Source organism: Rattus norvegicus, chromosome 4 (assembly GCF_021556685.1).
Source record: "Rattus norvegicus strain SHRSP/BbbUtx chromosome 4, alternate assembly SHRSP_T2T, whole genome shotgun sequence".
NCBI lineage: Eukaryota > Metazoa > Chordata > Mammalia > Rodentia > Muridae > Rattus > Rattus norvegicus.
Genome location: NC_141537.1, coordinates 59,655,936 through 59,674,078, shown reverse-complemented (window position 1 = coordinate 59,674,078; position 18,143 = coordinate 59,655,936). Strand labels below are relative to the sequence as shown.

The following is an 18,143-nucleotide window of genomic DNA, read 5'->3' as shown; positions in this document are numbered from 1 at the left end:
ACCGAGCCACCTCTCCAGCCCGGAAATTTTGGTTTTATTGATCATTTTCCTTTAAAAGATTCAGCACTAGTATATACACACATAATCCATTTTAAAAACTTGATTCTGTTTCTACTTATTTGAAAGGTTTTTAACTTTTAAAATTAAACATAGAAATCTGGGAGCACTAGGAAGGGGAAAGTAGAATACTGGAGTTATCACCCAGATGCCCAACACTTACCCTTGTCACATTGTTGAACCCTAGTTCTGGGCATGAGGATGTGGGGTGGGGAGGATTTTGACAACACTGTGGCAGGTGTCAGCTGAGAACTCTGCACTGTATCTGTATGTGTGTTTGCTTCCAGCCTCCTGTCTATGTGCAAGCTTGCTGTTAAAGGGCAAACATACCCAAGTGTTTTCTCTCTTTTAAAAAATATTTATTTTTATTTTATATATAGGAGTCTTACCTGCATGTATATTTGTTCACTCTGTGTATGTATTGACTGCCAGAGGAGGGCATCAAATTCCCTAGAACTGGAGTTACCAGATACTTGTTAGATCTTATATAGTAGCTAGGAATTGAACCCAGGTCCTCTAAACCTAGGCTGGTAGAGCAACAAGTATTCTTAACCACTGAGCCATCTCTCCAGTCCCCACTTGTTTGTTTGTTTGTTATGGTTTCTTTATGCGTATGTATTTATTGTCTGCCGTGAAGCTAGAACAGGATGCCATGGGTCTCCTGCAACACAGTTACAGGTGATAGTGCGCCATTGGGTGGATGTTGGGGAGAGGAGCTTAGCATAGTAGCATCTGCTCTTAACTGCTGAGCCATCTTTCCAGCTATCTTTGTTTTCTTTAAAAAGGAATATTTAGTGTTACATAGACTCTCTCCTTTTGGAGTTAGATCTGACTGTATCACCCGGGCTGGTCTCTGGCTTGACACCCTACATCTGCCTCCTGATTACAAGGATGTAGCACTAGCCCTGGCAGATGAAATCATGAACAGTCTTGTTCACTTTCTGTTTTGATGTCCAGTGTGGGCACAGCTCTGTAGCCTAGTGAATTACCTTTCCTACTTTGATATATATGGTTCACTACAAGTTTACCATAAAACCCAGAGAATAAAAGTATTATTACTTTGTTATTTAAATACTGTGTTATTAATAAATCAGTATGTTACATGTTTTTGCCTGGATTAAATAATATTTTTTTTTGTTTTTGTTTTTGGCAAATTTATACATTGATCATAGCTATCCCATAGTCCTTCCTCTCACTCTTCTCCAGAAAGCTCCAGTATCATCCCCCCCCCCCCCCCCTTTATGGCCTCTTTATTCTCCTCCCTCCCCCTTTCGCTCTGCCTCTCCTAATAACAGTCCAGTTAGCGGTGCCTGCTGGAATGTTGGCTGGTTTTGCTGCCTGTTGTTGTGGGTGGCCATAGCTGCTTTGTGTTCATGTCCTGAACCAAGTACATCACAGCACTCCTTCCCACTTTCTGCTCTCTTCCTCCATTTTTCTAAACCTTGGGGTGGGGCCCTTGGCTTTGCCTCACTGTGTCCCACTAGGGCTAAGCCTGCAAGCACTACTCAACATTTGCATTAACTACTGTCCATGGAGATCAGGTTCCCTTGAGGGGACTGAGAGCATCACTCCCTGCTGGCATATACAGATGTTGAGTAAGCAGCTGGACAACATCTGCATTTAGGAAAACAATGCTAGGTTCTCTTTAGGACATGCCACTCCTGAGCTGAGGGCTTTTGACCAGGTTTTAGTAACATGCTTTGTTTTCTCATTCAACCTTAAATCTCTCCAGACTAGTTCTCTGTGCTGGCTGTGTGCGATTCCTAGTCCTGGTTGCTTTAGCCCCATCCATAGGGCTCGGGGTCTTATGAGTTCTTGATTTGGGGGGATGGGGTGTCTCACTTTGTAGCCCTAGCTGGTCTGGAACCTCCTCACTGTGTAGACCAGGCTGGCCCCAAACTCATAGAGATCATTCTGCTTCTCCCTCCCTAATGCTGAAGTTAAGGTGTGCCACAGCCAAGCTGGCTGTTACAGTTTTAACTGCCGTATTCTCATAGCTTATCCTGGCTGTGTGTGTTACTGCCATTTCCTAGGTTCACAGGGGTTTTCCCTCTTTTAAGACATGAACTTGGGCTGGAGCACTGTCTGCTCTTCCAGAGGCCCTGAGTTCAAATCCCAGCAACCACATGGTGGCTCACACCCATCTGTAATGGGATCCAATGCCCTCTTCTGGTGTCTGAAGACAGCAACACTGTACTCACACATAAATAAGTCTTTAAAAAAAAAACCTAAAATTTTATTTTTTTAAATAAAGTTATAAAGACAAGAATGAAAGAGTGGGACTCTTTGGGGTCCCTAAAGTCTGAACCTGCCTGTGCATTTGTGTTCTTGTCTCTTGTTACCTAACTTGGTAATGCTTGAAAGGCTTTTAGAAGTCACTTAAGACTGTCCTTTTGAGTTGCCACATCTGTGTTCCCCTTGTGCTCTGTGTCCATACCTAGTACACACAGCAGTCACTTCCTCTTGTCTCTTGGCCTTGGTGCTACAGTGACTGCTGGGAGGATAGTGCTGTCTCATTCTTGTATGCAGCTAAGTGACTGCCAAGTAGGTGCTGACAAGCATATTTGGAAGGACAGATGGACTCTGTGGGAAAGGGGTGAGGAGGGTTAGAATGGGGACAGTGGTGGTAAGAATCGTCCATAGAACTTGTTTGAGGTGTATGGTAGGCTGCACAGACCTACTCAGGGAACTCCATGAAAAAACAGCACAGTGAGGAGCTCTAGGTTCCTCCTAAGGATAGTATCACTTCGTTTATAACTGATGGAATCATTAATGTTTCAAATGAATACATTTCTTTTTGAAATATTAACAGCAAAATTTTTAAGTTTATACTTTCTCTAGGAATATATTTTAAAAGTTAAATCTGACAGATTGAACTATCTTAGAGAATATATTTTAATTAATTCCCTTTCCTTATTTCTTGGTTGCCTCAATTAAAATTGACTTCCTTTGAGTGAATTGAGTCTAAGGAACTGCTTTGGTCACTCTTCTTGTGAAATACTGTGGTTTGGAGGCAATGTTCTCCTAACTTGAGTAGCTCTGGTTCATGTTCCACTGTGTGGTCAAATGATGCCGGTAAATACACTGAGAAGTTCAAGTGCGGAACTTGTAAGTTAAGCACAGCTGTTAAACTGCCCTTTCTTAGCTTTCATCATGGCACTAGTTATAAATCACTTACCACTATATATTCTCTTGGCAAGTTCCTGCATAGTTCAGAAGACAGTTGCTTATAAGATTATCTGGTCAGGGTGATGGTGGTGCACACCTCTTTTTTCCAGCACTCGGGATCCTGAGGCAGGAGAATCTCTTAAATTCTAGGCTAGCCTAATCTACACAGCAAGTTCCAGGACAACCAAGGCTACATAGAGAAAATCCTGTCACGAAAAGCAGAAAAGAAAAAAGATTATCTGATACAAGCAACTGCATGGTCCCAAAGCTTGCTTGGTTGTTATTATAGGACTCTATTTTAGTTGTGGTGAATATATATATATATATATATATATATATATATATATATATATGTATGTATGTATGTATGTATGTATGTAATCTTATATATTCTATAAGTAGCCAAAGATCTATGGTTGAAAGTAACAGTTTGAGTGTCGTTCCCGTTTCAGTCCTAAAATGGTACCCAGTACTGACAAGTTAAGACTCAGTGTTCTCTGCGTACTTTGTGCTGCTAATTAACATCTCTTTTTGCAGGATTCATGAATAAAATTTTCCATCCCAACATTGATGAAGCGTAAGTAACTATTTAAAAATGTTTGAATTTTAGCAGCAGCTGTTCTTGGTTAATTAGAGGTCATCTCTCTTTCACAGATATAAAATAACTCTCAGTTATCTTTTGGGTTATCGGCAGGACTATATGAATGGTCACTTAAACTATGGAGTCCTAGGGACGTGGTCATCGAAGCCACGAGGCTCCAGTGCAGTTACTGGTTGTACTGCTCACATACTACCATTTCCATGACTGGGCCTTTCCTTTCCTTTGGTATCCAGCCAAAATATTCCGCATCTCAATTCTTGCTGTACAGACCCAAAAGACCTCTTTGTCAGCATGTGGATTTACTATTTTCAGCCCTTAATGTATTTCTTAGTTCTTGGGGGCCGAATACGATAATTTCATTTTAGCTAGTGAATCTTGATGACTGTTTTTAAATAACATCATCGCGGCCTGTCTTGTCCATCCAGTGCGGGTTATCTGGACTGTACTTTTTCTTCGTCCAGCTTTAGCTGTCTCACAGCTACATGGAAAATTTTTGTGAACCTTGCATGAGTCGGTTACATGTCTATATTGTGTTCCTTAATCTTTAATGCCTCTGTGTATCCACCATCCTAAAGACAAACAGTGTTCTCTTAAGTAACCACAGTTAAGTAGATTCAGGAACTCAGTACAATGTAATACTTTTTATCTAATCTGTAGAGCAGTAGTTCATAGACTACCTTTAGTTGTCAAGTTTCCCTAAGCAACTTTAATCTTTGACATCTATAATAATTTTAAAAACATGGAATAGTTATTTTCCAAATTACTCTTTTCGGTTTGTTTTTCTTAGGAGACTCAGACCATGCATACACTTGACTCTCTAGTAAAATTCTACCTATAGTTGCTGGTAATTCTCAGCACTTGAGTCAGGTGTTTTCTTCTTGGAATGTCACTCTTGTTCCTTGTGAAACACAAAAGAGCTTATAAATCCCTGTGCTTCTCCTCCAGTTTACTCCCAGCCTCATCTTAAAGGATCTGTTACGAAATGTTTTTGATAAAATTGGCTGCCAGAAACATGCAACTAGATTTCTAATTTTTAAAAAGTGCCATTTTTTTTTCATCTGTTTCAGGTCAGGAACTGTGTGTCTAGATGTAATTAATCAAACTTGGACAGCTCTCTATGGTGAGTTTGGCCATGGAATATTATTTGGTGATCCTGAGATGACATTGCCTCAAAAGAATGTTGTTTGGCTTTTCTTCAGTTATGTCGTGTTGGGAATGGGAAAGAATTTTGAGGGGCCGAGTGGGAAGGTTGCTTGGTGGGGAAGAAAACGGAGTGGGCAGTGCGGCTAGGGAGATTGCTCAGTGGTTAAAAGCACTTACTTCACAAACACAAGTACTAGAGTCTGGGTCCCCAAACTGGTGACAATCCAGGTGAGCATGGGGCCTCTCAAGCCAGAGACAAGGCATTCCCCTGTGCAGACTGGCTAGGGAGACTAGCCATGTCAGGGGGCCTCTGGTTTAATTGAGAGACCCTGCCTCCATGAAGAAAGGAAAAAAAACACATGTACACAGGCAACTGTGAAAATGGAAGAAGAAACACTTTGTTTCCTCTGAAGAATAAGCTCCAGTTTAGTAATGCAAATTTAAAATGATTTAATAAAGAGCTGACAAGATTGAGACATCCTGCATAAGACCTGAGTTCATGTCCTGGACCCATGTCCGGCTCCTCGCAGTTGCCTGGAACTTCAGCTCTCAGGGTTCTGATGCCTTTGGCCTGGGTACCTGCATTCATGTGAACATACTACGTACCTTCCACAGACAGACACAATTTTAAACATTTTTTAAATCTTTAAGACTTAAGTTTCTGTGGGCCAGGTATGGTAATTTTAGTCCTCAGGAAGCTTGAAGCAGCAAGAAGTATGAGGGCGTTTGTTGTTGGCTGCTAGAAAGACTGCCTGGAGGATTAAAGCCAAAAGAGCTACTGTCATTCGTAAGATTCTGAACTACCATACAGTAATATGCGTATAAATACAAATGCATACACGAATGTTGGTTGTCTTCTTCTTTTTTTTTTTTGTCCGGAGCTGAGGACCAAACCCAGGGCCTTGTGCTTGCTAGTCAAGCGCTCTACCGCTGAGCTAAATCCCCAACCCTGTTGTCTTCTTTTAATGGCTGTATTCTGAAACTTGTATCATGGAGTTTTAGAGAAAATCTCTTAGCCAGGTGGCTCTGAAATGAGGTGAGTACCTAAGTGAGTGGCTGCTCCAAGGTCGATTAGCCACCATCCTTCAGTTCTGAAGGATGACTGAGTCACCTCTTCAGGATGCTGGGGTGGATATCACGGAGGTCCCTGGGCTTGTCACCTGCTAGGAGAATTGAAAATAAATCAAAGTCTGTTGAGCACACCAGTGATACTAAGCAAAGCAAATGTTTTTACTTCTAACCACAAGACTGGATCCACGATCTTGATAGCCATTCCCCTCTCTGCTCCTGCCTACCCCCATGAACTTCTGCACTGTTTCTGCTGTAGCAACCTCTGAGTGTGTCTTAGCATTCTCTCACACACCCACTTTGACTTGGTACCGGTTTCTGTGCCTGTTAATTTTTTGTTGTGCTAGATTGGTACCTTCCATAGGGACTGTTAAGTGTGTTCAGTTTGTCTCTAGGTGGGACTTGTAGCAAAGTCAATGTGCCTCTCACTAAAAAGGATTGCAGCAACTAAATAGATCACAGTTGCTGAAGACACAAGGAAAGGAGGGGAAAGATCACTCAAGCAGGATTGTTCAGAAATGAGAAGAATCGGGCAGACGCAGAATGATCGATGAAGTTTTAGGCCAGCCTGGTCAGAGAGACCCTGTCTCAAAAAACGTAAAAGACTTGTAAGGAGACAAGAAGGTGGGAAGTCGGAGAGAGGAACAAGAAGGGGGAAAATGACACAATTATAATCTCAAAATATGTTTATAAGAAAAGAAGCTGGTGACTGTGTAATACTCTGTCCACCCAGAGACTGAGCCACCTTTCCCAGACGTCCTGTACTAGGTTAGTGGTGAGCTCACAGAACTGTTGCTCAGTAGCAGTATCCCATCATACTTTTCTCCTCCTCATTGAACATAGCGATCTGGGAGGATTTGCTCAGTAGAGGATTCTGTCTCTTGATTCTGTCTCTTGACCTGTCGTGGCTGGTTCCCTTTTTCATCACAGGCGTTACTTTCTCAGATGTCCCTTTCCTAGCCAACCCATCATAGAACATCTTGTTTGCGAGTGTTTTAAACCTTTCATTTTATCTTGACCTACTGGATTGTAAACTCCCTTTGAGCAGGAGTTCATGAATTTTCTCCATCTGCAGCCCCCTTTAGCTCAAGAACAGCTTAGAGTTTGGGGGTTTCTGTTTGTTGTTTTAATTGTTTTTGTTTTGTCTTTAGATTGTACTTTTATTTTTTTTTTCTTTTTTTCGGAGCTGGGGACCGAACCCAGGGCCTTGCACTTGCTAGGCAAGCGCTCTACCACTGAGCTAAATCCCCAACCCCTGTATTTGTTTTTGAGGTAGGGTCTCTCTATGTAGTCCTGGCTGTCCGGGAACTCACTGTGTAGACCAGGATGGTCTAGAACTCAGAGAGCTGCCTGCCTCTGGGATTAAAGACATGTACCAATATCTAGCCAAAAAGAAAAGCTTGATAAAGATTTCTCTATTTTGTTTATGAGTGTTGTGTCTGCATGTAAATGTGTATCATATGCATGCTTGGAAGCTCTGGGGGCCTGAAGAGGGGGTCAGATCAGCCATGTAGATGTTGAACTAAACCAGGATTTTCTGAAAGAGTAGCCACTGCTCTTAACCACTAGCTATCTCTAGCCCTTAGACCAAGAAAACTTTGTGACCATGGATAAGCATAAGAAATATACAAATTAAACATTTACTGATAACAATTTTATCTTAAAACAATTCTTTGGCATGCATATAATTTTACCATTTATTAAAAATGAAGGCAAACTTCCATACTGATAAGATTAATGAGTTTGTATTATTAAAGAATTAAATATTGACAATTTTTGATACATCAAATATAGAGCATTTTGGATGTTTTTCAGAGTTGATTTATAATATTCAATATTGAAAAGGCCACCTAGATTAATATATAATATGAAATGACAGCTATGTTTAGGAACATTTCAGAAAATACTGGGGCTTATTTTGGGACTTCTGACTTGATACCTCCATGTAGAAGACCGGCTGTAAAATATTGAAAGTATTTGTTTTATATAAGAGCAGAAAATGTGCACAGTAAAAGCATCGCAGCTCTTCACACTGGGGTCTCGGGTCTTGGGGAGCACTCGCTGGCATGGAGCAGCATGGCTGCAGACAGTGCAGAGTGCACATGTGTTGAGAACTAGGACTGCTGTACAGCTCACAGTGCAGTACGGTAAGTACTGCTGTGGTCTTTAGTGTCATTACATGTTGGCCTTTGGATTAATTTCAGTTGTTGCATTTCAAAGATTTATTTATTTATTTATTTATGTATTTATTTATTTATTTATTTATTTATTATATATAAGTGCACTGTAGCTGTCCTCACATACCGGAAGAAGGCATCAGATCTCTTTACAGATGGTTGTGAGCCACCATGTGGTTGCTGGGATTTGAACTCAGGACCTCTGGAAGAGCAGTCAGTGCTCTTAACCACTGAGCCATCTCTCCAGCCCAGTTGTTGCATTTCAAAATGCTATACTTTTTTTCCTAAATATTTCCGTTTTTGATTCCCTCTATCCATATGGCATCACTGTCCGCAGCTGTGAGTAGCTGAGTGATAGAGAAGGGACTTGGTCACTTCTCAAACACATACACTCTACAGTAGTGCCTGCTCTACAGGACGGCTTGGTGAACCACATCACTGTACTGACCATGTCCAGCGCTGCTTACCATAAGCTCTGGGGACCAGACCATACACTGCAAATCTGATTGGGTGGATTTTTAAAAAAAAAAAAATTTTCTAGCAAGCTGCCTGAACTACTTGATGTAATGCTGTGTTTCCCTAAACTGTATTCACTGTTTAGAAATGTGCATAGCAAAACATTCCAGTCAGGTTCCAGTTACACTCAAGTAAGTTAGATTCCGTTTCACTAACTTTTGTACAACTGGCCAGAAAACCTTTCTACTAATTCTTGAGGAGCTTGTGTCTCCAGAAGTTAACAACAGATTTATTAATTGTAATTCGTATGACACACAAAGTGATGGTTTTTGATTGTCAGTTGTGTGCAAGCTATCACCACCACCCCCATCCCAAAGAGAAAGACACTTGTTAGCTAGTACCACACATATACATACATCCCTGCACCGCCAGTCTACCTCTGTTTGCCCTGAACATTCTTGCAACCGTGTGCCTGTTTGTGACTGGCTTTTTTCGGCTTGCATAGTCTTAGAAGGCTCACTCATGTATATTTCAAATTATCTTCCTGAGTAGTCTCTTAGCACATTTTATTGATGTGTTTGTTGTATGATGATCATTTGAGTAGTGCTTTGGTAACTTGTGTAAAAATTAAACTTTAAAATTGTATTGGTTTGGGGTTGGGGATTTAGCTCAGTGGTAGAGCACTTGCCTAGCAAGTGCAAGGCCCTGGGTTCGGTCCCCAGCTCCGAAAAAAAGGGGAAAAAAATTGTATTGGTTTTATGTGTATGAATGTTTGGCCTACATGTATGTCCCTGCACCATGTGTGTGGTACCTGCAGAGGCCAGAGGAGGCCAATCTCCTGGAATTGGAATTAACAGACAGTTGTGAGTCACCCCAGGAGTGCTGGAAACAGAACCTGGGTCCTCAGGAAGAGGAGTCGAAGCTCTTTTTTTTTTTTTTTTTTTTTTAAGATTTATTTATTTAATGTATATGACACTCTCACTATCTTCGGACACACCAGAAGAGGGCATCAGATCTCATTACAGATGGCTATGAGCCACCATGTGGTTGCTGGGAATTGAACTCAGGACCTCTGGAAGAGCAGTCAGTGCTCTTAACCGCTGAGCCATCTCTCCAGCCCCCGATGCTCTAACTTCTAAGCTGTCTCTCTAACCCCTGGGTAGATTTCCATATAGTGGTGTTTGTTCATTTCTCTTCAGTGTTGAGGAGTTAACAAACTTATTTATAAAGTTGCTGCACCATGATTAGATTTTTGTCAGAAGGTCTGAGATTGTCAGAAAAGATTAAGAGTAGAAGCCATGTGAATAAAGTTTCATCACACATAAAAAATGTTGTGTATGTTCTTATATTCTTATAAGGCATTTAATAAGCAATAAATGGAAGCCACTTTGGTCAAAGAGAACTAAAAGTACATTTCCACAGTACACTCCCACATGGTAGCCCACAGCTATTTGTAACTCCAGAGGATCTGATACCCTCCACAGACATGCAGGCACAAATACACACACACACAAAATGTAAATTTAAAAAGTGACTAAATAACTAATCAAAGAAAGTTGGCTTAACATAAGTATCCAACTAAAACATCAAGCTTAACTTGGCGCCGAAAACTTGTCCTTCTGTATTCCATGAAGGAAGACAGGACGGAAACTTAGCTGTAAGGCTTCCTGCTGTTCACTGTGCCATGGGCATGTGCTGTACGTGGATACAGTGTGTTTAGGGTAGTAGTTCCAGCCGACATTCCAGGTCTCTGCTCACAGCATGTTCATTCTAGCAGTACAGTTAGTCCTTCACCCTCTGCAGAGAAGGCTGCCTTCTGTAGGCATTGCTTTCATTCTCCTGTGGTCTCTTTGCCAACCACACCTGTAGCTTGTTCATTCACAACTTCTCAATTGGTATGGTCATAATTTAACCAAGTAATTCTATATTACTTGATATTTCTAGAGGATTAATTACTTTTGTAAGAGGATGTCATCAGTATGAAGTCCTCTATCTGCATTTATCTAGTAGTTAACTTGTACTCTTCGACATTGAGAGAAAATAGCAGATGACAAAATTGATCCACTCTGGCTTGTACATGGCAGAATCTTTTCTTTCATCCCTTCCTGCTCTTGCAGACATCGGTGATGAAAGCACTGGAAAATTTAAACTGCAGCCAAGGGGATCTGCATTTCAGTGTCAAAGACAAATGTGATGTAAGAATTGGTGGAGGCTGGAGAGACAGAGCTCACCAGTTAAGTGTGCTTGGTGCTCTTCAGTTTGTTTCCCAGTGTCCACAGTGGGAGGCTCACAATGACCTGTAAGCCCAGCTCCAAGTCTGTGCCGGCTTTTGTTTACTTGTTTGTTTTGAGAGGGGAGCAACTTGAACAACCTAGAGTCATCTGAGAACCTTAAGAAAGAAAACGTTTCCATGAAATTGGCCTATAGGTGTTTTGTTGTTGATTTGGGTTGGCTTTTCAAGACCGGTTTCTCTATGTAGCTCTGACTGTCCAGGTACTTGATCTGTGCCTCAAACTCAGAGATGTGCCTGTGTCTGCCTCCTGAGGGCTGGGATTAAAGGTGTGCACCACCTCCTGGCAGGAATGATGATTAATAGTGCTTAATTCTAGCAGAGGCAGATGAATCTATATGAGTTTGAGACCAGCCAGTCTACAGAGTAAGTCCCAGGACACCCAGGGCTACACAGAGAAAAACAATCTAAAAAAAAATTTTTTTTTAAAGATTTATTTACTTGTTGTATGTACATACACTGTAACTGTCTTCAGACACACCAGAAGAGGGCATCAGATCCCATTACAGACGGTTGTGAGCCACCATGTGGTTGCAAGGATTTGAACTCAGGACCTCTGAAAGAGCAGTCAGTGCTCTTAACCACTGAGCCATCTCTTCAGTCCAAAAAAATTTTAAAGATAATTTTTGTTTATGTATATTCTTGTGTTTCTTCATATACAAAAGCACACATGCATACATGTATCCAAAGAAGCCAGAAGAGAGGACATCACATCCCCTGGAGCTGGAGTTACAGGAAATTGTGAGCCAGCCAGAGTAGATATTGGGCACTGGGCTTCTGCAGTGACCACTCTTAGCCATGGAGCTATGCCTCCTGTCCCCAGTATACATGGGTTTGTTTTGTTTTTAAAGATTTGGCTGGGGTTGGGGATTTAGCTCAGTGGTAGAGCACTTGCCTAGCAAGCGCAAGGCCCTGGGTTCAGTCCCCAGCTCCGAAAAAAAGAAAAGAAAAGAAAAAAAAAAGATTTGGCCTCTCAGTAGTTCACACCTTTTTTTTTTTTTTAAGATTTATTTATTTAATGTATATGAGTGTACTGTAACTGTCTTCAGACACACCAGAAGAGGGCATCAGATTCCATTACAGATGGTTGTGAGCTACCATGTGTTTGCTGGGATATGAACTCAGGACCTCTAGAGCAGTCAGTGCTCTTAACCGCTGAACCATCTATCCATTCCCCGTGTGTACTTTTTAAGTACTTCTTTTCTGTTTCTTAGTTTTTAAATTTTTCTCTGAAGTACTTCATTTTATTAAATACTATTTGTTTTTGTAGTTGCTGTATCAGCCCACATTTTAGAGCGGAGACAAATGCAGTCTTGAGTTTGACCCCTGTACCTTCATTGTATTGACCTATCAAACTGTGGACAAGTGAGGTGAAAGATTACTTTCTTAAAAAATTGGGCAATTTATAGTTCTTATCCTTATGACTGCTAACCAATAAACAAGCTTTTATTTTGACTAAAATAATCAACATATTGGATATTACTTCCCCAAGAATCACCTGTACATTACTAATAGACAAATAAGGTCAACTATGAAAGGAGGAATGTGTCAGGGACTTAGAAGCAGGAAGAGAAACAAAGATAATTTTATCAGGCATTTGGAGGGAAATTAGGACAAATTTATAAACAGTTAACTCTTTCAGGCTATGACACTTTCCAAATAATTCATTTTTTAGCTAAAGGTAATTGTACCAAATAATGCTTTGTTGAGCCATAAGCTGAGTGGTAGAGCCCTCCTGGATTTGACCCCTTGCACTGAGAAAGACAAAACCCTTTCCTGAGCTGTGCTGATGGACAACACTTGTAATCCTAACAGTTGGGCAGCCAGCGCAGAGAGTGCAAGTTCCAGGTGAGTCTAATCTACATAGCAAGACACTGCCTTAAAAAATGATGTTGCAGCGCTGGAGAGATGGCTCAGCAGCTAAGAGCACTGCTCTTCCTGAGGACACAGGTTCAGTTCCCAACACCCACATGGCAACTCCCATCTATCTGTAACTCCAAGATCTGACACCTTCACAGGAAAGTCCGTGTAGGCAACACAACAATGAGCATGAAGAAGATGAAGAAGAGGATGAGGAAGAAGAGGGGGAATGATGGCTTGTCACTCCAGTATGTGCTGTTCCAAGATTCTGTTTCTGGTTTTGAGACAGGGCCTTGCTATGAAACCCAGGCTGACCTCTTGATACAGCAATCTTCCTGCCTCCCAGGTGCTGGGTGGCACTTGTGTGTCACCATGCCCAGCTGTTTGTAGAGGTTTGTGAGTGTGTTTTTATGACTGGTAGGGCAGCCACAAAAGCTCAGGTTGCATCAGTATATGGATAGACACGTAACTCCATGCCTAGTATCATTCTGAGTCTCCTAGGTAGAGGCCAAGAACAAGTTCTTCTCAGCATAAGGGAATGGCGCCTGTTATACAATAGAGAAGAAATGTGCTTAGTTTCAGTCTTGCTGGCTTTGAAGGGACTTGACCAGCCTTCTTTATGGACTTGAAACTCTTCAGAAGGTATATTTGTATGTGGCTCAGAGAGTAGCTATTTCAGGAAAGTGGAAAAGTGGTTCTTCGGTAGCAGAGTTTAGTGGATTGGGTCTGTTGCGTTCACTGGTCAGCATTAGACCATGCAGTAACCCAGGCTTTCTGAATTGTGCTTCATGCATGAGCCAGCCAGTATAGGACTCAGAAAGACGGCCTGCTTTTCTTGGTGCTATAATTACCAGGTTCGCTTTAGTTCTTTAATATGAAGACAACTAGCCCTAATTTGTTTTTTTCTCTGTGTTTATGATAATAGCTAAAAAATTTGCCTTATAAATGGATTTCTCTTTTGTGTTAAGACAGGGTTTCTCTGTGTAGCATTAGCTATCCTGGAACTCAACCTATAGACCAGGCCTTTACCTCACAGTGCTGGGATTAAAGGCATGTACCATCACAGCCTATGGATTCTTAGCTTATAATTGCATGAAGTCATTTTTTTTTCCGGGGATGGGGGTGGAGGATTAGAGATAGCGTTTCTCTGTCCTGGAGCTTACCTTGTAGAGCAGACTGACTGCAAACTCAGAGATCTACCTGCCTCTGCCACCCCCACCCCAATAGCTTTTGTTTTTCTTACATTAACAACAATTATCATTGCCTAGTAGTTCAAAATTTTAATAACAAGCTTTAGTGTAAGTACACCCTACTGGCTGATTGATTACAGATTAACTGCCTTCATTTCAGGGAGCCTGGTAACAAATTCTAGTGTAAGATAAGCAAGGTTGTGTCGGGTCTACAGTGACCTCCCAAAACCATCTCAGTGAGGTGAGCAGTGTCTGAGAGCTGCTCGTCTGAGATATACAGGATGTGCATAGCTTTTTTCAGATCATCTTCAGTTTAAGTACATTGGGATGGGACTACAATTAAGCAATTAATGGGAAAGAACTTTTTAAAAAAGATTTATTAATTTATTTTGTGAGTGCACTGTCGCTGTCCTCAGACACACCAGAAGAGGGCATCAGAACTGTTACAGACGGTTGTGAGCCACCATGTGGTTGCTGGGAATTGAACTCAGGTCCTCTGGAAGAGCACAGTGCTCTTAAGCACTGAGTATCTCTTCAGTCCCAATCTCAAATATTTTAAAGATGGTCTCTACCTATCTTAGGATATTCCTGATTTGCTAAAATCTTATTTCCAAGGATGTCTGCTACCTTTTAAATAGCCCCCTTATCAAGTTTTTCTCATCCATAACTGGGTGAGCCTATTGCAATAGGTTTCTCTGGTTGTTGAGATCCATAGGCATTGAGGTTTGAGTATGAAATGTCTCCAACAGCTCCTGTGTTAAACAGTTGGTCCCCAGTGGGCAGTGCTATTTTGGGAGCTGTAGAAACTTGAGGAGGTGGCTCTAGCTGGAGGAAGTGGGTCACTAGAGTCCTGCCTTTAAAGGTTATAGCCACTCTGGGTCACCTATTGCTCTCAACCCCTGGCCAACAAGTAAAGAGCCTCCACTGCACGCACTCTGATGGCCACTGTGGTCCATCCAAAAGCACGTGGGCCAGGCAGCCATGTGCTGCAACCATGTGATGTGCCAGCTGATATCTGAGCTTTGGACATATTCTGGATGTCAGGACAACCAGGTCTACACAGTGGGGTAGGGGTGGGGGATGCCTGAGGGGAAGGAAAAGTAACTAAGGTTTTTTGTCTTGTTTTTGGTAGAATCTCATTGTAGTTTTTCACTGTTCGTGTACTGTAAGTAGGAGAAAAAAATTGTAAATGTTTATAAATAGTTCCCAAATCTGTATTGTTTCTCAGGAGCTAAAAGATTGTAAACATCTCTTAATTAGCCTAAAATTATAAAAATAATCAAAGGAAATATGGGAGTCTCTGTTTCAATCTCCCTTTTTCTTTTTCTGTTTTTGGTTTTTCAAGACAAGGTTTTTCTGTGAAACTCAACTCTGTAGTTCCTCTAGGCCTGGGCCACCATCACCACCCAGCTATTTTCTTTTTGTCCGTCTGTCTGCCTATTTTGAGATGAGATCTCAGAGTAACCCTGGCTGGCTCTTCAGGTATTGGGAGTTTTGACTGCACCATCATGCACTGCTCTGTTCCTGTCCTTAGGGCAACCCCCACGACCCCCACACTGGCTCCCTTATATAGTAGACAGTCCTGAGCCTGACTGAACACTGAAGTAAAATCTCATGGTTGGCTTTATTCTGAGAGTGGTAAAAATTCCTGATTTGCTTGCGAATTGGTGGTGGGAGTTTGAAAAGTCAGTGGTTGGTTTTTCCCTAGTAGTCAAGGATTTGAATAATGTGATTAGAATCCTAAGATGAGTGATGGCTCAGCTGTTAAGAGCACTGACTGCTCTTCCAGAGATCCCAAGTTCAAATCCCAGCAACCACATGGTGGTCAACCATCTGTAATGGTTGTGTCTGAAGACAGCGACAGTGTACTCACATGCATGAAATAAATAAGTCTTAAAAAAAAAAAAAAGATCCTAAGATGACTACAGTTTACTTAGCCGTAAGCTTGAATTACAATGGCCAGAATCCCAGGAAAGCCCTGTGTAAGTCATGGAAGGAATCATGGCTTCTAGACCACAGGAATTGACACCCTGTGGGTTCGGTTCATCTTTTTCTCTAAGTGGAGGAAGATGTTTCACTTCCTACTCTTTGAACCTGCTCCTTACTGAATTGGGGAACAAAGGAGGACAGTGGCTGTAGCTGCTGGCCGCCCAGGGCAGCCAGTGCTGGACAGAACAGAGAGGGCTGCACTTCTGTATGGTCCATGCCAAGCATATGCTCCAGAGCTGGGACTCGATCTTGAAAAGCAATGTTTGTTTTAAGGAGGTTTTTTCCTGGTTGTCAAGGTTAGAATTTGGAGTCCCGAATGCTGTCTAAGGTCCAGCTTGACTGAGATGAAATCTAGCAGAGGCATTTTGTCAAGGCACTTACAGCTTAATCAAACTCTGGTTTCTAAATTCCAGGACAGCCAGGGTGACACAGAGAAAGAAACCCTGTCTTGAAATCAAAACAAACAGAAAAACTCCTTCTGAGGTTTGTTTGGTTTTTTTTTTGTTTTTGTTTTTGTTTTTGTTTTTTTTTATTTCTTATAGCCAAAGCAACTTATAAAGGAAAGCATTTAATTGGGATTTGCTTACAGTTCCAGAGGGTGAGTCCATCACTGTCATGGCAGTAGGCACAGCTTGGAGCAACAGTGGAGAGCTTACTCAGAGCCACCTAACTCATCCCATCCTTATCTGCAGGTGGTAGGGACCAGAGAGGGTGGGAGGCAGGCCTCCTCCAGTGATATGCCTCCTAAGACCTACTGAACAGTCCACCAGCTGGGAACCAGACATTCAAATAGACATGCCGCTGGGGACCAGTCTCATTCAAACCGCCAGAGTCCAGGGCAAGGGTGCTTAGTGAGCCCACTTCCTGCATCAGTAGGCAATGTCAAATCTAAATAAACTAGAAATATGAAGGAACTATCACAAAGATTTTATAGTTATCAGCAAACACTTATTACTTTAATTTTACAAAACAGTGGGCTTCCAGAGTGTGCATACAAAGCTAATTCTTTGTGGGAGATGGGTGGAACAAAGTCTTCCTCACTTTGTAGCCTTGGCTAATTTGGAACTCAACTATATGTAGACCAGGCTGGCCTCAAACTCTGCTTCTGAATGCTGGGATTAAATGTGTGTTTTTAAAAAAGTAATTCTTAAGTTAAAAGTACTGTGAAATCATAATAAGCTTGTTTGGTGCCTGCACAGCCAGAGGACGGGCAGTGGGACAAAGTGGGGGTGAGCAGGTGACCCGTGAGAGTAGACGGCTGTCAGGACGTCAGAGAACAACTGTGGGTGCTGTTTGTCAGATATCTTGTGCCAAATGCATGAGACGTGGGTTCTTGGTGGTGTAGAATATCACCAAATTGCCAAAGCTAGTTGGCCGGCACACTCCGATGACCTGCCTTCCTCTGCCGCTATCTCACCAGCACTGGGATGACAAGTGTGTGCCCCTGGCTTTTTCATGCATTCCGGGGATTCAGACTCCCCAGGTCTGAATGCTTAGAGGCATGCTCCTTACCGAGCCAGTCCCACTGTAATAGTTCTTAATCTCTGATGCTTACTGTAGTGTACAGTAGTAGTATTCTCCACATTAAATATGAAAAACAGAATTTGCAAGTAGAAGTTCCTGAAATGACAGCTCCTTTGGTTTCAGTGGGAAAACGCTACCACTATATACTACGTGAGCATCAGATGGTACACTACTATGTGATTGCTGGGAAGAGCAGTCAGTGTTTTTAACCACCGAGCCAACTCTCCAGCCCTGGGCCTCCATTTCTTTGTGTGGAATGGACTTGGTGGTAGCCACTTCTGTTCAAAGTGAAGCTCTCAGCAAAGCTCAAAGTGTGTCTGACCGAACTGGACCTTATGGCCCATGCCTATAATTCCAGCTTGAGGGGATGAGGCCAAAGGATCAAGAGTTTGAGACCAGCTTGGATTGCACAGCAGTTCTGGGATGTGTTAATCTGCCACTGCTGTTACTGTCTTACCTCTTAATTAGAACTGTCGCTAATCCCTATGCTGGCATTATGGTTTACACATCTCTGCTTTTTCCAAAAACAAAAAACAATGTTGTGTGTATGGGGGTGGGTGTGAGAGAAAGGGAGAGGGAGGGAGGGAAAGGGGAAAGAGAATGTGTGTGTGTGTGTGTGT

The 18,143-nt window shown here is 42.0% G+C and overlaps 1 protein-coding gene across 2 annotated transcripts in view; it reads left to right on the top strand.

Moving 5' to 3' along the window:
• Positions 1-18,143, top strand: part of Ube2h (ubiquitin-conjugating enzyme E2H) — a 96,208-nt gene that overhangs the window by 63,368 nt on the left and 14,697 nt on the right. The window contains 2 exon segments of one of the 2 annotated variants that reach the window (NM_001172127.1): positions 3,763-3,802; positions 4,894-4,946. The exons of the other annotated variant lie outside the window; for it this stretch is intronic. Coding sequence (NP_001165598.1) covers positions 3,763-3,802; positions 4,894-4,946 — 93 coding nt within the window. 2 annotated transcript variants of the gene reach the window in all.